At 51.6% G+C, this 25031-nt stretch overlaps 1 protein-coding gene across 6 annotated transcripts; it reads left to right on the forward strand.

The window, feature by feature from the left end:
- The first annotated feature begins 1940 nt into the window (after window positions 1–1940).
- ARHGAP36 (Rho GTPase activating protein 36) lies at window positions 1941–23179 on the forward strand. Of its 6 annotated transcripts, none has more exons than XM_049828268.1 (13): window positions 4292–4375; window positions 4825–4978; window positions 5643–5812; window positions 6162–6319; window positions 9897–9959; window positions 11282–11538; window positions 12500–12695; window positions 13201–13256; window positions 13763–13913; window positions 15723–15871; window positions 16528–16698; window positions 18449–18546; window positions 19504–23179. In XM_049828268.1, the coding sequence occupies exons 4-13, from the start codon at window positions 6205–6207 to the stop codon at window positions 19640–19642; spliced, it is 1395 nt and encodes a 464-aa protein (XP_049684225.1). In that variant the 5' UTR covers window positions 4292–4375; window positions 4825–4978; window positions 5643–5812; window positions 6162–6204; the 3' UTR covers window positions 19643–23179. The 6 variants fall into 6 exon arrangements, with proteins under 6 accessions (XP_049684220.1, XP_049684221.1, XP_049684225.1 ...); XM_049828267.1 differs by having other exon boundaries at window positions 4305–4375; window positions 4731–4978; XM_049828263.1 differs by lacking the exons at window positions 4292–4375; window positions 4825–4978; window positions 5643–5812 and adding an exon at window positions 1941–2162.
- The last annotated feature ends 1852 nt before the right edge of the window (window positions 23180–25031 follow it).

Genomic DNA, 25031 nt, shown 5'->3' on the forward strand with positions numbered 1-25031 from the left:
ATGGGCAAATCGTGGCCCTGCTGCTTTCTTTTTCTCACCTACCGTACGTTGCTGGTACAGGAAAGGAGGTGCTCCATCCTAAGTCCTCTGCCAACGTGGGGCTTTACTGTCCTTGTAGTAAATTTCAAGAGCATTCATAAATAGTGGGCCAGCAAGTGATTAGCCACAAACAGCTATGAAATGCTCCCTGCTTCCTCTCCAGCCTCTTCTGATGTTTTACTCAACAGGCAGTGAATTCAAGGTCCGTGACCTCCTTCTTCCTTCTTCAAAGCAGATGGAGTTTGTTGATTATGGCAGCGTTTGGGGTGGATGTCTGGTGCAGCACAGCAACACCAGTTTCTGCTTGGTGACAAAGATGGGCAATGAGGTGATGCACAGAGAAAACAGGAACTCGGCAGCCTCCACAAAGGTGTGACAGCCTGCAAAGGGGCTTCTCATGCAATGGCTGCATGTTTTGGAGGAAGCTGCAAGCCTGTCTGTGGCCTCTCAAAATGCAACTGCCACAGGGAGGGAAGCAAGTTGGCTGGAGGCAGCCGGTGCCTGCTAGGTCAGGAGATGCAGAGGTGCCTCGGGCAGCAGGCAGTGGCAGAGTCGGGTCCCAAGTGAAGGGGAGCTGTCTAGTTTAAAAGGAAGCCTGCGGATAACCCAGACCTTCCTGGAGTAAGATGTTCTGGAGGTATGAGAGCTGGGCCTGGGGTGGGATGTGTCATGGTGAGGGCATCCGAGTGCTAGCAGAACATGGTGAGGGACTGCAATGTCCTGGAGGGCTGGAGCCAGGAATCGCCTCGCACTCACAGGTGATGCTACGTGGAAGCTCATGCTAGCAATCCTACTGGGGACGGGAGGGCCAGCAGTGAGTGGACATTTCATTCAGGACTCTGCCTGGCACCAGACAGCAGCTCCAGCTGTTGAGGACATCTGAGTCCTTGGTGGGGCTGGGGCACCCTTTGCTAAGAGGAAAGCTCTTAGCATCAGCAGCAGTGAGACAAGTCCTAGATGAGGCTTGTCACCCCAGTGCCGTGACCTGGTGTGCATCTCGGTGGGCAAGCCTGGAGCACAGGCAGGGGCTGCAGATGTTTCCCTTCTCTTTGGGCGTGGGAGCAGAGATGGTCCTTCATTAAACCTCACGCTGGCAGTCACTCTCTTCTGAGCTGCATGCATCCCCTTGGAGCAGCCACTGGATGACTTCCCGGGGCTCTGCAACCATGTCCTCAGCTCAGCTTCTCCCCAGCTGTGGCCAAGGGAACGTGCTGCTGCACCCCTATCATCACCATGTCATGGAACAAGAGCCGGGCTGCAGTCCCTGAGGTGCTCATGGGCATGTTGATGTGCAGCGAGGTGCCAATTTTGGGTGTTAACACGCCTGTCTTGTGGGTTGCTGTAGGTTTGTAAGGCTCTCGGGGTGGGTCTGCAACCCCCCATGTATGACACCTTGTATAAGATGCTAGCTGTACATCTACCCCATCAGGTCCGTGAGCTCTTCAACGGCAGAGCTTCACAGGGGACCCCTGCGGTACCTCAGACCCATTTTGGGTGCGGAGGGCAGCCATGTGTGTGGCCCAGCCTGCCTGTGCCTGCCTGCACTGGAGACTTGGTCGTTGTGAAGTTGCTGTGATGGAGCAGCTGAGAGGTCTGGATGGAGAGCCAAGGTGAAAACCATCCACTGGCCCTCATCGACCAGCACCCAGGCAGCAAATTTCTCTTTCAGGTTTCATCTGCCGGAACAGCTGATGCTTTGGTAGGTGCCCTAGTTACTGATAGGTAAAAGTGGGGAAAGTATGGGGGTAGAGGAGATAGATTGATTGAGCAATGATTGATCCCCTGCCAAGCCACAAACGCTGTCAGGCGTGGGAAGTGCTGTTCCTTCCCATGTAACCCTGCCCTCTCTCTCCACACGACAATGTTTCTGGCTCTCATTTCTTTTGGCAGAAAATTCACATTCTCATCACCCCTCTCCTCCCCTCGGCCATGTTCAGCTGCAGTGTCTCCTCTCCATCACTTCTCCACTTCTCCTCCCGGCAGCAGGCAGGGAAGGCTCTCCCGTCTGCTCTACGGGGCCGCACGAGACACAGTGGAGACACTACTTTGAAAACCATCATCTCGAAGGAAGAGAAGGGAGCCCAGGCTACCTGTGGTTGTGCTGCGAGAAGGAAACGAGGAAGGTAAATGTCAGCCCTTTGTTGCAGCTGGGGAGAGAGTAACTTTGCTGCTGAAAATGGAGGAGCAATTGCAGCTCCCCAGGAATTGAAGGGGCAGCTGAGCTGAACTTTTCCCATGAGATTTCCTTAAATAAGCCCTAGTGCTAAAAATAAGCAGGGAAAGTCATTGCAGAGAGGAATTGCCCTGTTAATGCTCCCAGCGAAAGGCATTTTATTTCTGTTTTTTAATAAGATTTTTTTTCTATGACATCCTCCTCTGAAGGAGGATTTGCGGTACTCTGGCTTTTGCCCCTGCTGCGTGTTGACGTTTTCCTCCTTGTGGGGAGCACCGGTGCCTGCCCAGGCTGGAGCGAGCTCTCCTGCCGACTCCTGCCCACCCCGCTGCCATACGGGGCTCTGCAGGGCATCACCCACTTCAGGGCAGGGACCTCAGGGAGTTTGAAGTTGTGGGTGGTGATCCCCATCTAGCTTCCTCCCATGAGTGTGAATACATGCGTATTGCAAGAATTAAGGCCAGGTTTTTGGGGTTAACAGTCGGAGCAGGAGTTTGTCAGAAAGCTGGCGATGGTGGCATTTTATTGGGCTATTCTCCTAGCGCTTACAGTAGGGCCAGATAAGCAGCAGCTTGCCCTGACTTCTCCTTCCTGCTTTCCCTCTGCTCTGCACCCTCTCCTAATCAGGTTTCCTCCTCCTTGCCCCAAGGCAGCTGCATCCTCCGTGACTCTGCTCCGACCATTCCTCTGGCTTGGGCAGGGGCTGTGAATGTGGGCTCTGCCCAGAGCTGTGAGCTTCGCCCGCAGAAAAGTAATTTCTTTCAGTGTGTCTGTCTCAGGGGCTTGTCTGTCCATCCGCAGCATCTGCTGGCAGCAGAGTTTCTCCCGTCCTGCTTGGGAGGCTTCTGCTCAGGCACTGCTTCTGCTCGTCCCTCATTTCTGGCGTGGCAGAAACACCTGAGCTATTGCTGGCAAGTGGACAAGTTCTTGCCTGTCAAAGCCAACATTTTATCTGTGCCCCCTTCTCCCACCCAGGCTATCCCAGGGGAGCTCATGTCCCAGGATCTCTGTTTGCAAAGCTTGGTAGGACTAGTTAGTTATTTTAGTTTAAGACTGACCTCTTACATGCAGCCCTGTTGAGACATAAATAAAATACATTCCTAAAGGGCTCCTCCTCCCTTCCACAGATGTGTTTTTCTGCAGGATGAAGGTTATAAAAAGCCATGTATTGCATTCAAGGCCGATTGCTGAGCTTGGGAGGGAGCACATGGAGGGGCAGAAAGCTGAGGGGCGGCCAAAGCAAGCTGCAGAGCCTAAAGAACAGTTTCTGATGATGTTTAGTAATCTAATAATGAAAAAGCCCCTTTTCAAGCAAAGCATGAATGCCTCCATGGGCTGTGCCTCACCTAAAATTTAACCGGGTATTGTGACTTTCTGGCTCCTTTGCTAATGCATCCCCTGAGCTCCAAACTCCAGGTGGGTGTCAGTGCTACATCTGGCTGTCTGCAGGATTAGCTGCTGTGTAAGTAGGATTGCACCAGCTTTTCCTGGGTGATTTACGCCCGAGTCCAGTGTATGAGACAGTCATGGGCACCCAGGTGCCCCAGTTTTAATTGCCCCAAGGTGCTGAGCTGACCCAGGCGGCTTAGCTATGCTGCATCTCACGTTTGTTACCACGACCCTGCTGAGGCACGTAGCTTTTGTAATAAATGTCAAATGTTTCAAGAATACCTTTGTCTTTAGCTGAATTCCCTTTTGGTGTGCCCTTCTGGGGAGTTCATAACAACTCTTTTATGTAATTTTTTTTTGTTACTTTTATGTAACTTTCTAAATATCTTTAGAAATTAAAAACCTGGCCAAAATAAACATTGCCCCAGACAACAGCCTTCCCCGGGCACAGGGGATGGAGGTGGGCAGCCAGCGCTGTGCTGAGGCTGATCCGAGAGCCTGCGCCGACTGCTTCATCACGCTCCTGAGTGTTCTCACCCTTATCACTGGCTCTAGGGGATTTCCAGGCATTTGTTTTTCATTATTGCCTTAAAGCTGTCTTTGGGAAGGCTCCTTTCGGAGCCTGTACTCTGACCACATCTTTTCTGTGCACATGCTGATAACCTCGGTCCTTTCTTCCGCTTACTGCTGCTTTTTGCTCTTTGGACTGTGGGTTCGCTGGGTGCCGGAGAGGCTTCGCGGGGTGCGGGACTGCGGCAGGCTGGGGACGCCCAGGTTAGTGCAGGGCGAGGAGCTGGGAGCCGGTGTGGATCCCTGCGTGGCCTCTCCAGGAGGCTGCAAAAAACAGGGAGAGCTCCCCAAAGATGTGGGAGAGGGGAAGGGGTGTTTGGTGTTTGGCCGTGACCTGCGTGGGGCTGTGGGCTGCAGGTCCAGCCAGTGCTGGGGGTAAAGGCGTCGGTGAGGCTTCGGCGGTGCTGGAAGTGTCGAATTTACAAGAGTTGAAGCTCAGCATTAAGTATTAAATTATGAAATAAGCCAGTTTAAAATGGGGGGAAAAGGCCGGGAAGAAGAGCTTGTGAATAAAAGGTGGCTGTAAGCCTAATTTAGTGGGATGTGTGACGCTTTTTAGGTTTCAGAAGTTTTTTATGACTTAAAAAAAACCAAAACCCCAAAGCTGTCTTCACTCACCCTGGAGGGAAACTGCTATGCCCACCTTTCTGCAGAGTGGAAAGCATCTGTCCAGCCTCTCCCTGCCTGATGGAGCAACGCTGGAGGAGGAGAGAGGGAGCAGCAGCGTCTGTGCAGCCCCGGTGTCCCCAGGCTGAACAGCCACCATAAACCAGCCCGAGTCTGAGCCATTCCAGGCCCTCTCAGGAGGTCACCGCTCCTCGGTTATTCCTTAAACCTTGGCACTGAGCGTGTGGTGGGGTGTGGGTGAAGGAGAGGAGGGGTGTATATCTGCACATCGTCCTCCAAAGAGCAGTTTGAGGCTGGTATCTTCTCCCAAGCCCTTTCCACCTGGAGCCCATGGTTTTGCTTGTGTTGAGCTGCAGTCAGGGGCTGGCTGGGAGCAGCTGCTTTGCACGAAGATGGGCTGCTGGGGCCTGTTAACATAATGCCAAAAGGTTCGGGTCCCCCTGATCTGGTGGAGATTGTTGGAGGGCAGGGGCAAAGCAAGGCGGGTGTCTGGAGGGAGCTGCGAAATGCTCAGGCTGCTGCAGCAGCCAGGAGGAGCTTTTTGTTAGGTGCCACTTCTTAGTGGGGCAGGAGGGCGAAGACGGTCCGCATCTGAATGTATCCAGAGTCGATCCCAACGTGGCTGCTAATACCTGCAGCTGAGGGTTAGGTCTGTGGGCACGACATGAGGACACGCTGGGATGGACCCCCTCGCTCCGCGTGTTTGTTGTTTGCTGAGCAGCTCCCTGGTGGGAAGGGAGAAGCGTGTTAGATAAGGGGTCAGACCAAGCAGGCCGAAGGGCTGCTTACTGCCGTTTCCTCGCATGAGTTTTTGTTGCGCTTTGGAACACGTTGTGCCTTCTAGGTTTGGTAAGGAGATGGTTGCACTTGCCTCCATCCTGACTCCGCTCACGTGGAGCGTGGTCTCGAGGCTGATGTCAGCCAGGAACTATATTCCCATGGTGAAGAATGGCCAAGTCCCAGCATCACGACCACGGTCCCTACTCTGGCTGGCCAGGATGTGCCCCGTCTTGTGTACGTGAGCCTCGTGGTGTTGGGCTTCATGTGAAAACAGATGGCAGCTAGAATTGGCTACTCTGCCAAGCAGTGAGGTGCCTCAGGGAGCCCGTAGGGTCTTGGGAGCCAGGGCTGGGTTCCCTCACGTATTCCCTGATGCCTCCAAGGCCTTTGGAAGGTCAAAGTGAGATGGTGTGGCTGGGCCACCTACAGATCAGCTGGCTCTTTGGAGAGGTGAAAGAGGGCCAAGTGACTCCTGCACTTGCAAAGACACCCTGTGGCATTTTCATCAGCTTCTCTCCTAAAGCAGGCATCTCCGCAATGTGCTCCTGACTCTTCTATTTTTATATATACCTATGTTTTTCAGAGGACCTTTTGTCCCAGCTCTTCTGCCAGGACAAAGCACCAAAATGCAGCCTGTGGCCCTGCACAGCCTTTCGGAGTTGGAAAGAGCCAGTCTGCGAGAGATTGCTCTCTACCAGCTGCAGAAGAAGCCGCTTGTTGGAGATCTCAGCCTGGCTAAAGGTAGAGGATGGGAGAGGACGGCCCCTGCTGAGGGAGGGCAGAGGTCTGAGCCGTCATTGCTACTCATCCCCACGCCCACACTTCATAACGTGGGATGATGTTTATGGAAAGACATTTGTGACACATTTTGGTCCATTTTATTAGTTGTTCCCTGTTTTGGTCTGAGCCTCGAAGGCCTAATCAGCCTTTTGAGGAGGGTTTGTGTGTCCATAGGAGTGTGAGAATATGACCTTGCCTGTTGTCTGCCTCTGATCCCCCTAATCCAAACCAGATGCAATATGACTTGGCAAGGTCTTCTACTGGGGCTATCTTAATGCCATTGGGATGGAACAGGCTTTTGGTTTTGGATTAACGTCCAGCACAAAGTCCTGATGCTGGGATGGGGCTTATGCAAGGTTACAAGAAGTGCTGCTGAAATTAATGGGCAGATAAATATAGGAGCTCCACAGGGACTGAGCTCCTCTGTCCTGGCCTACATAGACATACAGGCATTGTCTGGGTTCCCATAGCTGCCTGCGTCCCCCGATGTCTACACACTGAACCAAGGAAGCACAGCGAGTTGGGCATCAGCTGACTCCTTCCCCAATTTACTCGTTACTCAAGAGTGGACAGACTAGCTTGCAATGCCTCCTCTGCCCTGGGCCTTATTTTGGCATCCCAGTAAGGAAGGAGATGCCTACAGCTCACCAGCCCTAGTGTTGTGTGGTACCAGCAGTGGGGGTGCAAAGGGAGCCCGGGGGTCTCCAGCCCCACCAGCTGCTGGCAGCAGGGCTGTCACCAGCACCAGCCCAGGCAGCTGGGGCTGGGACCTCCCAAGGATGGAGCCCCCCACGTCTCTGGGGACCTGTCTCAGGGAAGGAACATTTCCTAACGCCCAACCTCATACTGGACAGCAAGTACTTACTCGGGGTGACATCTGAGTTTGGTTTCCTGTCTTAATTAATGTTTGGAAGATTTCATGCAATGAAATCGCTTCAAGGAGATTAAAAGAAAGAAAGCTCCCCTCTCATTCCCAGAACTCCCATTGCCCCAGGGCTGCAGCACCAGCCACCCCAGACAAACATCCTGGTTCCTTTTTTTTATTTTTTTTTTTTTATTTTGAGCTGTTGTGACCCCATTTTCAGTGACACCCTGCAGCAGTAGCTTCTCTAGGGAACAGTGCAGTGCAAAAAAAAAAAAAAGTCTTTCCTTCCTTGCTGTTAAACATGCTGCATTTCATCTGATGGGCTCCTCCCTTGCTGCGGGATAAGTGCAGGTGACTGCAAAGTCCTCATCTCATCCTTGTGTGTATTTTGGACGTCACTCTCATGATCACCTGCGTTTTGAAGGAAGCAGTTGCTGTCAGGGAATCTCTCCTTCCTTTTGTCTATCTTTGTATCCTTTAGATTTCTACCTGCTAGTTGCTCTTTTTGCAGTTAGTTTGCTGGGAGTCAATGCAAGATGCTGAGGATTAGCTATGAAACTATTGCACCTGCAACGTCATTTTCCTGTCCCAGCATTTTAAAGGGAAGTTCATAATGTTTGGAAATGCCTGAATTGGGGCTGCATGTTCTCCATTTGGGTCCATCCACCTGTCTGTACTTGCTCCCCAACATCTACCCAATGTGAAATTCCCGCTTTCTTTAATAAACAGCCATTGCACAGTTGTTACTATTTTCCTCAAGGAAAAAGTGTTCAGCACCTCTTTTAATCCCCGTATCTCCAGATACCTTGACGATGCGGATCACGGAGTGTGCATCCCTTTGTGACCCATCCTTTGGTGCAACCTTCAGCTTTGATACCCTCTGGGCTGCTCTTTTCCTTCCAACAGTCCCTTACCTCATTCAATCCCAACAAACTTCTGCAGCATCTCAGACCTTACAGCAAACAGCCTCCCTCAGGATGATCCTCCTGAGCAACAGAGCAAACGCGTCATGGGGACTAAATCTCTTTTTGGCCAAGTCTGCAGGAACAAGTCTGTGGTTTGGACAGGAGATGACCAAGAAAGATTAAATCTCTGAAGGATCCACAGCATCAAGCTTGCTGCGATGCATCTCAGTGAAAAGAAGTTGTCCTCATCTCCTAGCTTTGTAGTGGATTGCACGTGTTACTCTGTCATGGAGATACCAGCTCAGGCTTTCTGGGCAGGGGAATCCTGATGGTTTCTTTACTATCTGCTGCCTCATGGTTTGTTTAGGAGTGGAGACTTATGCTGATGCTCAGGCTCAGCACATTGTGTCACCCCTCTTAACTCTATGCTGAAACTGGAGTTCTGCTGGCCTTTTGTTTCCTTGGCTTGGTGTTTTTTTGTCTTCAGGCTGTTCTTCATCTTCCTGCTATCTGGTCATTTGAATGAAACAACACACATTGTGCTGCAGAATAATTAATGTAGGCTACTCTTTTATGCACATGTTGTTCACACCAACTTTCATAGCTTTCTTCTAAATGTTACAAAATAACCCAAACAATTATATAAGCTATCTCTAGGAAGAGAATTCCTCAGGAATAAGGAGCACAAGCCAGAATAGGGTGATGTGTCCTGGAAGGATTTAGGGTGGGCATTGAGTGAGTTTTCAGTTCATTGCTGCTGACTGCCGTTCCCGGATGTGCAACGTGGGGAATACTTAGGAGCAGGGCTTGCCTTTCCAGGACCAGTACGGGATTTCTGGCGGTATGTGTATTGTCTAACTTTATTTGTCTATGCCCTGTAAAACAGTCATAAAAGCTTTTCTGGGGCTGTATTCCTTTTTCCAGTGTTGAGACCAGACCTCTGAGGATGATTTAGGGTAGCTTTCTGAGTCATTAAGTGAGTGTTAGGACATCATCATTAATACAGAGTCCTGTTTAACATAGGCACAGAATTTAAAGGTAGCCAGAACAGTTTTAAGCTACAGCCTTTGGACAGCTGAAGTTTTTCCACTGCCCTGTCATGTGTGAGAACCCATTTGCTGGTGGCTGGTCTTGGCCACTCACTGCAGTCTCCCAGCGCATCCCATGCACAGACCTCATCTGGTAGCTGTTGCAGCATCAGGCATTTCCTCTGGCAGGGCACAGCAAGCTCAGACGCCACCAGAAAGATCAGCTGTGGTTCATTTTGACTCTGTTCTGGAAGGGCAGTTACTTTGCTGGCTGCCTGATGGTTCATATGCTCTGGCCTGTAGCTTTGTGCACTGCTGGATTGCACATCTGGATAGTAAGGCATCAGTAAACCCTGATGGAGAGAGGTTTGTAGGGCTGTGGTCTGAGCCAGGTGGGGTGAATTCCACAGCTGGGGTGCTTTTAACCCACGACTATGGTTTGGTGCCATGGGGTCCAGCTGCCTAGGTGTGGAGGGGTCGCTTCCTCCACTTTGGGAGGATGGTGGCCACCTCTGGGGCTGTTGTGCCCAGGTAGCCGATGCCCACCGTGCCATCCCACGTGCCCTCATGCATCCTCTCTGGGCCACGGCCACGTCAGAACCACAGCATCCCTCTGCCCGTGGGAGGTGCCTGTGGCCGTGCTCTGCCTGCGAGGGTGCAGAAAGGCAAACGTCTTTAAGGGGAGACTGTACTAAACCAGGCTAATGATGCAGAACCTTTGCTTTCTTTTCTCTTTGTAGTTGGACCTAAGGGCAGTAAATCTATCCGCCAGAAACTGGAGAGCTTTTCAAAGGAGAAGAAAGGTGAGCAGCCTCCCTTTTACCCAGGTTTTGGTCCCTGCTCTCAAACAGAATCGGTGATTTTTGATGGGGCTGAGCTGGGAGGTGCCCAAATTCAGCAAGGTGCTTTGTCCCATGTCATTTTGCTGTTCTCCAGAGTGGGGTGTAACAATACGTGCACAAGCATGAGAGGGTCTAGAAGGAATGCATATGTGTGTGGATGAAATATGTGTGGGCATGACTGTGCATTTGTAAATATGTACACATATGGATATTTCTATCTGCCCATTTTACCCCTGGTCCTGCTGCTTCGAGTTCTGTTTTATTGTCCCTTGAAGGACGTCGGCCACAAACCTGGGGAAACCAGAACTGTAGAGCACAGCCAACTGGGAATGAGCACCTATTAATTTTCTTCACACCAGTACAAAGTCAGCTCAAGGAAATTATTGAGCAGCAGTCTGATATTTTACTAAATGGATTTGTGGCTTGTACTCCAGTTGCAAAAACCCTTGGCCCAGGGTGGTGTGGAGGCTGGAAGTAAGGAGAACTCTCCTTGTATCTGCAAGGAGGTATGGAGGGGGAAATTTATTTGGGGGAAATGCCATTAATACCAAGACTGTTCTTGAACAGACACAGCTGATGCAAATCCTGTAGAAATCTGGAGGTTATAATTTGGTAAGAATCTTTTGTATCAAATATTTCTGGTGATTTATGAAGTCTCTACTTCATAGATGCTAAGGCATCTTCATGGGTCTGTAAACAGTAAAAGGAAGGAAGGTTCAGGAAAAACTGGGACAGGCTGCAACAAGCACATTGATGGAGGCCAGTTTTCCTGGCATCCTCCCAGCTCCCCTGCATCTCCTTCCTTCTCCTCCAGCATGCCATCTCCCATGCCATGCCCTCCCCGCTCCGCTCCCTGACTGCCCAGCACCCTGAGTCCCACCACGCAATGCCCCAGGGCTTTCTGGGGCAGCAGCTCCCCTCTGGGTTTGCCCAGGGTCATTGCAGATGCTCTTCCCACCCACCCCAGGCATTCCAGGCTCCTGGGGAGCCGGAGGAGGAGCAGGGAGCAGGAGGGGACAGGGCATGCAAGGGCACTGATAGTTACAGGACTGCCATCCAGGATTCAAGCTACAGATCTCCTTGTCATGTATGGAATTGGTTTTGTACATTGTCCTCTTTACTCTTCTGCTGGTGATTACCTTTACTGGTATTCCCTTCTGTCGGTTAATTATTTTATCCAGGCATGCACGTGTGTCCCTGGCAGCTGGGCTGTGCCAGTGCAGCTCCCTCTCCTTTTTTTCCTGCTAGCGATACTTCTCCATTTCTCCCATGTTTTTTCCTAGACTGCTCTCCTCAGACTTTTGGGATCCCACTCTTCCAAGTCATTGCCAATGATCGCGCTTACAAGCAACTGCAGGAAGAAGTGAAAAAGAGCCGCCGGCTCTGCCTGGAGGTTGAAGCGACAGTGACAAGATTTCGGGCTCAGAGGCAGAAGAGATCCCCGACGGGCAGGACCTGTGGCCTGGTACCCTGTGGGGTCTTCCTGGAGGAGCCGTTTTCCCCAACTTTTCTCAACAACAGCTCCTGGAGCCAGCGAAGGGTACGATTGCAAAACTGGGCTGCACTGTGATGGTGCTGAAGGTTGGGGGAGGCTCTGACTTCAGCAATAAATATGGTTTCCCAGGGTCTTTTTTTAATGAATGTGAGTTATTCGTGCTGCATGCTGGGTTGGTCCCAGTCTGTCCTTAGGGAAATGGGATGTCCCTACTTCCCCCAAGAGATGGACTGTGAGGGGTGGGACACTAGCTCAGCTCTTACGGAGCCAAGGTTACCAGAAGGAAATCCCAGGCAGCCAAAGGTAGATAGGGATAGGAAGTGATTCGTCATCAGTCACGTGGATTTTTCTTCTCCTCCATTGTGTCGCATCTTGGAGACTGGGCCTCGCGCTTGTGAAATTCCCACCAGAAGTTGTGGCCGTCGATGGTGGGTCGTGTTGGCTCCCTCGCTGAGCTGGTCTGCTTGCAGTATTGACTACCCTTGTGTCCAAGGGCAAGGAAGATGGGGCGGCCTGTCAGCCTTGGCCACTTTCTTGGCTTTAGTCTTGTTTCCTGCGAGGGGAGGTGGGTAACAGGCTGGGTTTGGTTTGCCTCATCTCTTTGGAGTAGACCCACGCCTGCCTCTTGCTAAGTGCCTGTAACCACGTGTGTAAAGCGGCTCCAATACAGGTAACTAAATCCAGTATATTGCGCAGTGAAAGGTGAAAGATTTGGGGATGTTTCCTCTTTCCCCATGTCTGTGTGGGGTGTAGGGTCTGCCCCAGTAGGAAGGCTGTATTTAGAAACACCTGACACTAGGAGCAGTGCACATAAACGAATGCATGGGAGATGAAAAGTCTCTCTGTGGTTCTCTTGCAACCCCAGCCAGGCTCTGTAGACCTCTGTGTTCCTTTGGAGGTGATGCCTCCCTTTCCTGCAAACTTCTGAGGTCATGGCAATGATGGTGTATGGGGATCTTGTGGGGTAGTTCCTGCCACCCTGTGAATCACCTCTGCTCCATCTCAGGGGGCAATGTCCGTGGATTCCATCACTGACCTGAGTGACAACACTTCCAAGCTGCTGGAGGCACTGCAGTTGTCGCACCCCCACGAGCTGGATCCACGGAGAAGCCTGGGCAAGAAAAAGATGTTGAGCCTCAACCCCATCACCTGGCAAGTCCCGCGGATTGTGGACAGATGTTGCAAACACATTGAAACGCACGGTAAGTACATGTCTCTCCAGCCAGCTGGCCTGTCCCACAGTAGGTTGGTAAAACCCATCCTGGGTGGTGGGCTGGGACATTCTGGCCTGGCTGTTCCCCGAGATGTGAGGAGGCAGCTGATTCCTGGGGCAGGGCATGCTCCCAAAAAGCCACCCGGGGAGAGCCCTCTGAGCTGGGTGTAGTGTCTGCACTGAGAAGTGAATGTCACTGTGTGTATCAGTGACCCATCTCCTGGTGCACTCTGACCTTAACTCCCCCTGCAAATCCAGCATCCAGCTCAGAGTGACTGTACAGATGATATCTCCTCCCTGACGCACAGACAACCCCAGAAAATCTTACGGCTCCAAAACCCTTTCTTTCTACCCCCTCTGCCAGCAGCGGGGAAGGATGCACTGCCTCGCGTGCAGTGCAAGAGAACCACTTCCATGGTGTTGAGGTGCTCCAAGGACTAGTCGGGTGGCAGGGGGCTGTGGGAATGCAGAGCACTAACCTGTCTGTCTCCCAGGTCTCCAAACGGTGGGCATCTTCCGTGTTGGGAGCTCCAAGAAAAGAGTTCAGCAGGTAAAGTGAGACATTTACTGCATCCTTTGTAGCAGTACCGCATCCAAAGGACAGATGCTTGTGTGGGTGGGGAATGAATAAAGCAGACATTGACATGGAGAGGTCTAAAATATCTCAGGCACATGCTGGATCACAGACAACCTGTAACCTGCTGCTGGGTCCTTCTCCCAGCCATGGAGAGCAGGCTTCATGTCTCCAAGCTGCCTTTAGCAGATGAGCCTTCATCCCCTGGTTGGCACTTCAGAGCCCCTCCCCCCCCGGGCTCCCTTCACCAGCCAGGAATTCCTTCTGGTCCTGTGTTCCATCCTCTGGGCAGCAGCAGGCTCTTGGTCTCTGGCATGCCTTTTTTGGGGGGTGCCCTGTATCAGGGGGACATTGGGAGAAGCCAACCCTCCTGTCCTGCTGTTGCAGTAGCTCTGTACAAGGACAGATCCTGACAGCATGACTTGTATAAAGAGGAAGAACTGACTGTTGCTTTTATTCTTCTCCTTTCTTCCACTTTTAAGCTGAGGGAAGAATTTGATCAAGGACTGGATGTTTTCTTAGATGAGCATCAAAGTGTTCACGATGTGGCTGCTCTGCTCAAAGAGTTTCTTCGGGACATGCCGGATTCACTGATTCCCAGAGAGCTCTATGCAGCCTTCCTCAGCACAGCCTGTGAGTACCTGGGGTGTGTTTTTCTCACTCTACACAGTCCACCCACCGCGTTTGGTTTTGTAAGGAAAAAAAGGGAATTTTCTTCTCATGCAATTACCTGGCTCAGTACCGGGTCCCAGCACAAGTCAGCGTGCTGCGCAGGAGCTCAGCCCAGCAGTTTGCACTGCCTGTAAGGGTGTCTTTGCAAATCCTCTGCCCAGGTCCCCCTGCCCTCTGTATTTCAGGTGACTGAGTTTTTAGGCAGTCTCCACAGCTTCCAGCATCAATCTTTCTTGGTCTCCTTCACCATCTCGTTGCTTCCCTTTTGCCATCCTTCTCTCCTTAGATTAGATTCTCCAAATCCAAATCCTTGAATCTCTGCTTCCACATCAACAAAGAAGAATAAATGATGCACCTTTGTCATATAAGGACTTTTAGGGCACAGTGTAAAGCAAATGCTTAGGAACTGTCAGAGGAACTACCTTCTCTATGCCTTCTCCAGTGGAAACTGGTGTTACTTTGGCTAAAACATAGGTTTCTCATTTTTATTTCTGGGAGATGAGAAAGTTAATAAAGATTGCCTTTGCCATTTTCCCAAAAAGCCAAGCAGAACTGCAAAATATTCACAATGCTGAAATATATATTTTTTTTGATGCATACAGGCTACGGCCATGTCTTCCAGGCTTGACACATTGGTGGGCACATGTTGCTAGAGCAAAGCTATCCCATTTCCAGGAGCAACCAGGGTCTCTTACTTGGAAGAATGTGTACAGTGTTGTTTTCTCCAATATTCCACCTTCCAGTGGTCTCCAAGAAACCGGAGCCTGAAGTCTTGTTAACATTTTACAGCCATTAGTAGATTTCTATTCCAGCTGCTTGCCCAGCAACTTTTTGAGCCCATCCAGCTGTGTGGTGGACATGACTTTCAGCAGGTTGCAGGGCTGCAGTTTAGTTACATACTCCCCTGTACGCTACTGTCATTGCCCATTTTCTTCTCACTGCTAGGGTGTGCGATCTGAGCGGATCTTCACACCGGGTTTGTGATCCTCACACCTGAACCAGAAGATCTTGCCAATTCTCCCTATAGAAGCGATCTAAGGAGCCTCCCCTCGCATCCAGCACCAGAGCAGGATATGGGACTACGCAGTCCCTCATCCATGGCTCTTTCCTGACTTGCCGTCCATCACACAGAGCTTTGAATGTCCCTCTTGCATCATACCCTCCTTTTTCTTTTTTAGGCACTCTCTTGAGCCTTGGCTGGCTGAGTGTTTGCTGTCTCCCCGTCCTCCCTTGTCAGCTCAGCATCACTATTGCTGCAGTGAGGTGACTTTCTTTTCCCTTGCTGACACTGTTAATAAAAAAGGCCAAATGGCCCTGAACTGCATGTGCACTGTAGGGTGAATCCATGAAAATTCACGTTACAGCATGTACAATTTTTCAAACGTTTGGCTCCTAGATCCTTCCTTACCACTCTTTGCCAAAACTTCTTGACAGCAGTGGGATTAGCAATGTGCTGCCTGGCACTGCCAAGTGCAGTTGCTGTAGTCTGTGGTGTGGTTTTTTGTTGTTGGTTTTTTGGGTTTTTTTGTGTGCGTGATATCTGGATTATAATCCCTCTGGTCAAGGACAGTCTTTGACTATGGGACTATAAAATACCAAATGCAATCATGTTGCAGCCCGAGTGCTTATCCTCGCATGGACAGGATGAAGGGTAAGACGCTAGTCTGGCTCCCTCAGAGCTCGTTCCCATGGATGTAAAAGAGGGCTGTCCAGCTGGAAGTGCCTAGTGGGCTGGGAACCACACTAATTAACGGGCTGCTCTCTGCCTAGCCATGGAGGGTCCGTCGCAGCTGGCTGCTCTTCAGCTGCTGCTCTTCCTGCTGCCCCCCTGCCACAGCGACACGCTGCACCGGCTCCTGCAGTTCCTCAGCGAGGTGGCCCGGCACGCCGAGAGCTCCTGGGGCCCTGATGGCCAGGAGGTAAGGCTGGCCCAAACGGGTCAAGTGCACGAAGAAGGGATTGCTCAGAGTTCGTTGGTTAAAATCAAGCAGAGCTTCTTGCAAGCCTGTGTGAATCCTTTGGCAAAACCAAATTGTTGATGCATCCCCTTGTCTGTGGCCCTGGGTTTCTCTCAGTCCAGCTAAGTGATTTTCTGGGTTGCAGTAACCCCAGAGAGACCTGGCTGTGTGTCTGTAGGCAGAGCAAGGGGCATTTTTTGTGGATTAATTCTGGTTTTCCACCTCCAGCTTTCATGAAGGACTTATCATCATGCATTGAGGTTGATAGTAGTTTCTGTGGACAATTCAAGCTCTAAGTCTCTCCGTGATTCAGAGAGACTGGTTTTGTCCCATATTGTAAGATGACATAGAAGTATTGGTTGTTACCTTCTGGTAGGTGTTGTGTAAGTGAGGTAGATGGGAATTGAGGCCCTGATGCAAAGAGGGGATGAGCGTGTGCTCCAACACCACAAACCCGTCATGCTGGCCCTGCCACCAGCTTGGAGAAGACCAAGCTGGATCTAAATCAACACCCCAGCCTCACTCAGCAGCTCGTCCTGGGGTGGGTGAGGCTATCCTGGGACATCTCATGCCAGTGCATCTATAATCTGCAATTTCCCTTTGTGCTTGCTTGCTAGATTCCTGGGAATAAAATGACAGTTTCAAACTTGGCCACAATCTTTGGTCCCAACATCCTTCAGAAAGAGAAGCCTGGAGAAAAAGAGGCTGGTGCCATGAACTTTGAAGATAGTGCTGCCATCATACTGGTGCTCCAGAGATTGATTGAGCACTACCAGACCTTGTTCACGGTAGGTGAGGCTTTCTCAGGGCAGCTTCTCTAGACTTTTCCTTCCCCTCTGAACTCTTCTAATGGCAGCAGAAGGAAGGATGTGTTCACAGCCCCACTTAGCAGCAGGTGACTCGAGTCAGCTTGTGAAAATGTGATTCATTCCTCATGGCAGGTGTAAATATTAATTTGGTTAATGATTTGTTACTGGCATATGGCAGAGCTGAGGGTCATGCCATGAACTGGTCCCATCTTCTCTGTCGCTTTCCACCCTGGTGACATCTGACCGAGCTTGTTTTGGATGAGAAACAACTGGCCAACAGCAACTGCAGGAGTGGCACCTCAGTACTGTTTCTGCCCTAAAGTTCCAGTGAAGGGGGGAAAGAAGAGGGAAAAATGGAAGACCTTAGAAGAGGGAAGGAGCTGGAAGGTGATGGCGTGGGGTGGAGATGCCACAGCCTCAGGCAGATGTGGGGAGGCTGTAACAGTGGGGAGAGCTGATGATGGCAGTGAAGAATGGGATCACTTCAGATCTGGTCTTCACTGGATGATTTGGACCATCAGTGTGAGGCAAGGAGTGCTCATCCTGTCCTAGGTGACACATCGACCTGGGGTTCCCAAAAGTGTCTTTTAGACTCATGTAAAGGTTCGTATGGGACAAGAGCTCTGGGGCCTCCAGACCAACCAGGTGAGGGCTCACTTCAAAGCTAGATCAGGGCTGCACCCAGCTGGCGTTTACATACTTCCAGGGATGGAGACCTCTGACCTCTCTGGGTCCTGTCCCAGAGCTGCACCACCCCCAGGGCAAGAATTCTCTCCTTGTCAGAATTGCCCCTGCTGCAGCTTATCCCTGCTGCACCCCGGTCTGTGCCCAGACACCTCTAGGAAGAGTCTGGCTCCATCCTCTCTCCACCCTTCCCTGGAGGGCACCTGCAGGCAGCAGTAAGAGCCTCTTGCATCTTCTCCTGGCCAAATCCTGCTCTGCGTGATTGTCCAGGTGGACCTCAAGCCTTGGCTGTTGCTCTCTCCACTCTGCCCTGCCACAGCGCGAGTGCCAGGGAGGCATGACAGACTGGGGACCCCTCTCCAGGCTCCATGCTTCCCTTTGCCAGCGTGGGAAGTGCTGGTGGAGAAGGAGAGTGGTGCAACGCGGTACCCAAGCACAGGCAGGGTTGCTCAGAGGCGAGTACGGTGGTTGAGTGGGAGAGCCCCTGAGGACGTGCAGCAAGGCACTGGCTCGAGCACCACGGGTGCTTCGTGTGGTCTCAGGACTCTGAAGCAGTCCCCAGGGGACACGATGCAGGTGGGTGCCAGGCGGTCACATAGCTGAAGTGGCTGTTCTCCTTCGGGACAACCCAGTGGAGGTTGTGCAACTGTTTTGAAACCCCGGCAGAAATCCCCTGGATTGATAAGAGCATACACTGAGCAGTCCTCCTGGCCCTGGCTTCAGGAGCGGACCTGGGAAATTCCCGAGAAATACCAGAAACGTCCATTTCCTACAGGTCTATGGGAATGTGACGTTTCAGGTCCCCAAAAAGCCTTGTAGCAATTGCCAGGTCTGCAGGGAGCCAAAGGACCTGTGTTAGCACAGGAAAAGCAGGGGCTGAGATCCTGCTCAGGCCCGCGGGAGGTGTGTGGACATGACACCAACACGGTGGGTCTGTGAGCACGTATTGACCCGGAGTCCTTTTGCTGTCCTTGGCTGCCTCTGCTTGTCCTCCTCCAGAGAGGAGGAGATGCCATGAGCGAGTGTGTCTGTGTATCCCTCCCAGGTCTCTCCAGAAATGCAATGTGACATCCTAAGGAGGCTATTTCAGACAGACCCCGATGTCATCGACTACCTTTTGCGCAGGAAGTTCAACGCCGTGCCGTAAGTCCCCGCAAGGCGCAGTGCTGCTGGAGGGCACCTCGCTGCACCGGGGCAAAGCCCTCCTGCGGCAACACTCACCGCGCTGCGGGCAAGTGACGGACAGATCCTGCTGATCTTCCTGCCCATCTTTCCTGTTGCTTCCACCACTTCCAGTCATGAACTCCCCAGCTAAAATCCTTCACTTCCTGCGTTAATGCCTTCCACCAGCTGAAACATCCCAGCTTTTCTGTGCCTTGGAGCTCCCTGTTCTCCTTTTTTCCTCCCCAGCCTGTGCCATGCTCTCTCCTTTAACCAAATCTGCCCTGCATCAGAACTCCTCCATCGCACACATCTTTCTGTGTGCACACCTACACAGCTCTTGTCCTGCTGCTCCAGCCTCTCAGGATCACACACGGATGCCTGCTCCATTTTCAGCTCCATCACTAGCCTCCTCCAAATTTTATTCACCTTTGGTGTTGTCTGCATTTCTGTGCATTTTTTGCCTGTCCCATGTGCGCATGTGTCTGTCTGTGTGACTGCCAGCTGTGTCTGTACATCTGCTTTTTGGCTGCGAGATAGGATAGTCCCATAGAGGCTCAGAATTTGAGCTCGTGCCCTTCCCTGTGATTAAAGAATGGGGGCAAAAGGGCCTTGAGTCCCATGATGTGGGCCCACGATCATGGCACATAATGCAGGAGGTATTTTTCTCCCCTGAGGTCTGAAGCAGGGCATGCTCGGCAGCCTTCGGACTTCTTGTAGAGCTGGTGACTCCTTCAGCAAACATGGACTGTCCTGTGGGAAATGGGTTTTCTGCGGTCATCTCCACTACCGTTCCTTGTCTGTCTTCACATTCCTTTCGGGACTGTTCAAAGAGATGGCAAATCTTCGGGGTCACTGCTAGAGGCCATTTGGGCGCGAAGCGGGTGATAGCAGCAGTTTGCAAATAGCATCTCTCTTTTTTTTTTTTTACTTTCTTAGAAGCCCAGAGAGTGAGGATTCAACAGAGGAGCATGCTCCAATCCCACTGCCTGGTCGGACCCGCACCCTGGAGAGCAGCTCGGTCTCGTCAGAGTTGTACAGCAGCGTCTCATTCCTAAACCTGGATGTTGGCATCTAGCAAGCCTGGGCCAGGCCCTCTGCACTGCCTTCTGTGGACAAAACTGGCCAACTTTTCCCCAGCCAAAATGAGTCCTCTGTCCCGCTTTGGAGGAGCGGAGAAGCGAAAGGAGTATGAATGCCTGCGGGAGCATCTTTGCTACCAGTAGACATGCCCAACTGTCCTGGTGTAGGCAGACCCACAGCAGGAGATGCGTTTGCAGGTTGCCAGCAGAAGGGCTTTCCACACGTGGGTTTGTTGCTAGACGGCAACCAAGAAACCTGCCTGCTCGTGCGGTGGCTGTACATGCACGCTTGTGTAGGCGGCGGTGTGCGAAGGGGAGCATGCTCCGGTCCGAGCTGGAAAGCCGCTGGCGTGTGCCGTAGCCTGCTTTCTTCCCGGGGGTTTGAGGCTTGAGATTTCTGTCCCCGGAGCTGTGCGTGAGCTCAGGGCTCAGGGTTAGCAGCACTCTGGGTGGCAGTGCAGGCGGGGACTGCCCGGTGGCTTCGTGACGTCCCTGCCCGGGGAGGACAACCTCTCCCCTCGAAACGACCACCAGCCCTGTGCACTGGGACAGCGAACTGGTGCAGACTGGGGAGCAGCGGGCAGGTGCCTGGCAGCTCGTGCCATCCTGGGCGGATGGGACTCGGAGGTCCAAAGTAGACCCTGTCTGGTGTACCTCCAGGCATTTTCTGGGTGCTGGTGGGGGTCTGCGGGGCTGCTTATGGGGATGGGGGGAGCAGTAGCCTGGGGCTGAGACCCCCTGCGCAGACAGGGAGGAGAGCGGCCTGAGACAGAAGTGGATGGGGACCGTTAGCAGGGCGGTGAGGATGGAAACTGCAGTTCAACTTTGTGCAGTAGGTGCTTTGGGATCCCATTTACCCTGTCTTGTTGTTTCCCAGGCTTGTGCGGAGGCAAAGGTCTCGTGGACCTAAAGCAACAGAAGCATCGTTGCGAGGACACCCTGGCCTGCCATGTTTAGAATGAATCACAGCTTTCTTCTTTGTCTGAACCCAGGTTTCAAACTGTTCATTTTATAGACAGAAAACACTGTATCGACCCCAAAATGTATGGCTGGTGTAGTAAGAGGGAACAATATACTATGAGGATTATAAACTTTAATTTTCCTTGAGCTAATATTCAGTCAGTAGACCTTCTAATGTATTTTACAGATGATGGTGTCTTTTCATGATCTTTGGCTGAGAAATGTCTGCTTTGGTTTGCTCCTACTGCTCAGGCATTGGATGTCACTGCTAGTTACATGCAAATGTACACTTCTAGCTGATCTGGCAGAATGACAGTTATCAGCAAATATTTTCTGTTAATTTTCTTTCCATTTAGTCTGCCGGACATGGCCTGGCAGCCCCTTACACAGTAATCCCCATGGGCTGGGTTGTCCCTGGGTGAAACAACGGCGTAGGGAGGGAAGCTCTGGGCAGCCATCCCCAGACAGCTCTGCTTCGGGCGGGCCGGTCCAGCGCACCGAGCCACAGCCAGCACGATAGAGGGTAAAGAGTCACTGTGTGTGGAAGGGGAAGTCAAAGGCAAAGGGGCAGCAAAAGAGGTGTCTGTGAATTTTGCACGCAATGTTTTTTGTCTCTCGTCTGTCTTCTGAGATCATGTAATTTATAATCTCTTGGCTTGAAATGTCAATTGTCATGTTCACGGTTTAGATCTTACTTCCGAGGAAATGCAGTTGAAGGGTGCCGAGAAGAGGGCAGGCAGGTAGGAAGCTGGTACAGGACGTGATGGGAGGAGAACTGGTGCCCAGAGGAGTACTGGTGTAGAAAACTAGGGCAGACAGGTAGGGAAGGAAGGTGCTGTGATGGGTGCAGGGAAGAAGAGGAAAGGGGTGAAGAAAGCACACTGGGCTTGGTCCTTGTTTGCTTGCTGGAAAAATACTCCAGCACAGTGTGGAAGCAACCTTCCCCTGCGGCCTCACAGGAATGGCTCCATCATGTGGATCTCACCTGGTGCACCCCAGGGGACTACTGGTGCCTTTGATGCACCCCGGAGAGCGCTGGCTCCATGGCACAGTAGGCGATGGAGGGACTGGGGCAGGCTGAGCTCAAGCCATGGACCAGTGTGTGCCCCTTGCTCCGACCGCTGGCTCTAAAGGGGGAGGTGACAGCAGTTCCTACAAGAGATATGGGACAGCCTACCCCTCCTTCCCAAGCCTTGTGATTTGGCTCCGAGCGTGAGGCCTTGGTGTTCTGGTCTAGCTCTAATGTTGCTGAGATGGCAGCAATTTTCATGGAGCTGTGGCTGAAGGGCTCACTTGTTGAGCTGTATACAGCTGCCTTGGGATCTCCTAAGGATGCTCTGATTCCCCCACCGTGGACAGAGGGTCATCCTCGCCCAGGGAAACAGCTCCTGCAGCCTGCTGGGGCCTCTTGAAAAGAAATGGCCCCCCTACCAAACTGAGTTAAGGTAGCTGGCTGGGAGTGTGTGGAGCAAGGGTTCAAGAGGAGCCACCATCAAGGCTTGCCCTTGTGTCAGGGCTTGCCCTTCAGCAGCCCTGTTCCTCAGGGCCTCCTCCCTGGACCAGTCTGAGGCGAGCTGGGCTGGTTTGCCAAATGGCACGTTGAGGTGGGGGGAAATGCTTGGCACGTTGGTGTGGATGCATGCTCCAGCAATGCTGGTGCCTTGCTCGGTCTGTGAGCAGGGAACCCATGGCTCAGCTCGTGTGCCTCACTGCCTTAACAGCTTCGTGGCTTTGGCTATGCCTCGTAGCATCAAGAGTATTATTAATGAATGCACGAGTTTTCTGTGCCCTTAGCCTGAGAGGGAGGAGGTATTCCACCATAGCCTCATCTGCATCTGTCCGGTGGATGGTACCTGTCTCAAGGTGCTGTACTGCTCAGGGCTGAGCTCTTATTTTGTAAAGGCCCCTTCCCTGTGGATGGGTACTGTCAGGGTGGGTGGAGAAGTAGTTCCCAGAGAGCAGCAGGCTGAAGAGAGAAGTGTGTGCTGAGAGATAGCTGGGGAAAGTCTCCCAAGAACTGATAAGCTCAGAGACGAGCAGTGCTGTTAAGTCTGCAGGAGCAGATAAACTCAGGACATCATGAGTCTGTGGGAGGTTTCTGAGGTCACCAGCACACTTGACCATCAACTGTGTTACCAACACCATATCCAAGGAGGCAGGGACTGCTCTGTACAGACAGACTACAGGATTATACTGGCTGCAAGAGCAGACCCTCTGGGGCACCTTCCAAATTTCATACTAGAAGCCCCAGGCATGTCAGCATGACTCTCCACTCCTCAGTCAACGGCTGGTGTTGGTCCCGTGTGGTATGAGTGACTAGTTATCTCCTGTTAGTTGTAACAGCTTGAGTCCGTTAACGGTAACATGCTAACAAGGACAAGGTGTTCCAGTAACTGTTGGCTGTGACTTGATGGTGGATGTCTCTGTGTCCCCACTGAGGGCGAGCATTGGGAAGGGGGCAGATCCTCAGGTTGGGAGGAGTTGTTACAAATGTTCACCAATAATTTTGAATCCAAGAAAAAGCAGGTGATCTTTATATCTTCAAAAGGGCACTCAAATCATTTTGCCAGCCTGAAACCTGGACTGCAAATCAGCTTTTTTGTCACGGGGGAATAGGAAGTGTCGGGGTCCTAAGTGACGGGGAATGGATGGATAAGGCTCAATAGGTGCAGTGAGTGATGGGCCGTCCCGGGGAGGACTTCCCTGCAAGCATGTTGTACATTGGGTTCCTTGGGGACCAAAGAGGAACGTATTCTAATGGAAGAGGAAAGGGAAAGGCTCAGTTGTGCAGTAGTGGTGGTATGAAGTCTGGAAACTTGTGAGGTGCGAGGACACAGACAAGGAGGATGGCACACCACTGCTAGCAGTCCTGGAGACATCACCGAGCCCACTGCCTGTCTGTGGTGATGGCAGGACTGATGGCCACAGACAGTAGATGGGGATGGCACAAACCTGCATCCCCCACCTTTAGTTCATCATGAGAATATCACAAACACTTTGCTGCCCAAGAATTTTAGCAGCTCCAGCCACTGGTCTGCTCATAAAGGAGGAAGCCAGAAGCATCAAGGCTGCCATTAAGATCTCAAGCAGAGCACAAAACCAGCAAGGTACTTCATGCCTTGTCATGGCCAGAGCTCAACCTGATGCCACTGCTTCTAGGTGTGGCTTTGACTTGTCGTTACTACCAAGAACAACGGATCTGGCACAGAGGTCAATGGTGAGAACTCCACACATACCCTATTGCATGTTTTTGATCAAATTTTTCAGTATCAAAAAATGAAAACCCAAGCAGAGTGAACATTTCCTCGTTCCCTGTCACCTCAGCGAGTCACTCGGAGAGCGGCTGTGACGTAGATTGATGCTACCAACATCACTTTGGCTTCTCTGCCTTGATTCCTCTGAGCTTTGATTTGTTCTTCCATTGCTTTTGCCATATACCTCTCTCTAAGAATTAAGTGTGGAGAAATTGTAGTGATAACATATGAACTCTAACATGTTCATGGCACTTGGGAAGAGTGCTGCAGAGCTATGCCGCATCTGAGGATGAGAGAGACATGGGGGTTGCAGCTGCTGGCTGACAGGTCTACGCAAGACTGTAGAGTTGAGCTCTCTGAATGTTGCTCCCTTGGAAGCCACACAAGGATTTAAAAGGTGACTGAAAGGTTTGTGGTCGTCACTGGGCATTACAACAGGCATGTACAAGAGCATCAAGTCATCCCTCTGAAGCTCCCCGACAGATGGGTGGACTGCCCTCAGATTTGACACTATTTTACACCGCTCCCACTGGGTGGTGGGAAGGAGTGCAAAGCACTGCAGAGCCCGTTTCAGAAATACCACTGCACAGGACACAGATTCACCATCCAGCTTATGCTAATCTCAATGGGACAGGGATGCTGCAATACAACGCAGCTATTTGCTTTGTTTTGCAAGCAAAGTCCTTTTGAAGTTTATTTTACATCACCACCATAACGGTGGGCAGAAGGCGGGGGGGGGGTGGGGGTGGGGCTCACTGGGAAGCACGCCGTCTTTCTCTGTTCACTACAGAAAATACAAAAATCACTGTAGGGCACTTCTACCACCGCATCGCAAGACTTGAAAACTGCTCAGTACCGGCTGTTGCTGCCGATGAGGATATTGCTAAAAACTCCGCTTGAGGGCAGGCCAGCACTGGCCGTCACTGCTTTTTGTCCGGGAATTGCCTCCTCTGAGCAGTACACAGACTTTTTTCCTCCCTCAGAAGCACACTGGCTGTCACTGCCTGGCATGCACAAGTATTTGCTTATAACTTGTTTTATTTCAGCCTCACAAAATAAACCCAGCTTTACAAATCAGTTGCAAAGCACTGTCATTCACGAAGCATTAGCGTCATTCTGGGCCGGCTCTGAAAAAGCTAGTTAGCTTTTATTATGCTTCAGATTTAGTAAT

This window comes from Accipiter gentilis, chromosome 24 (assembly GCF_929443795.1).
Source record: "Accipiter gentilis chromosome 24, bAccGen1.1, whole genome shotgun sequence".
Classification (NCBI taxonomy): Eukaryota; Metazoa; Chordata; class Aves; order Accipitriformes; family Accipitridae; genus Astur; species Astur gentilis.

What these genes read in the sequence shown, in the direction of transcription:
- ARHGAP36 (XM_049828263.1), top strand. Translation starts at nt 1,969, where the DNA reads ATGTTCAGCTGCAGTGTCTCCTCTCCATCACTTCTCCACTTCTCCTCC. An exon ending in GGGGCCCTGATGGCCAGGAG is followed by an intron (nt 15,872 to 16,527) that starts GTAAGGCTGGCC and finishes CTTGCTTGCTAG; the next exon opens with ATTCCTGGGAATAAAATGAC. An exon ending in AGGAAGTTCAACGCCGTGCC is followed by an intron (nt 18,547 to 19,503) that starts GTAAGTCCCCGC and finishes TTACTTTCTTAG; the next exon opens with AAGCCCAGAGAGTGAGGATT.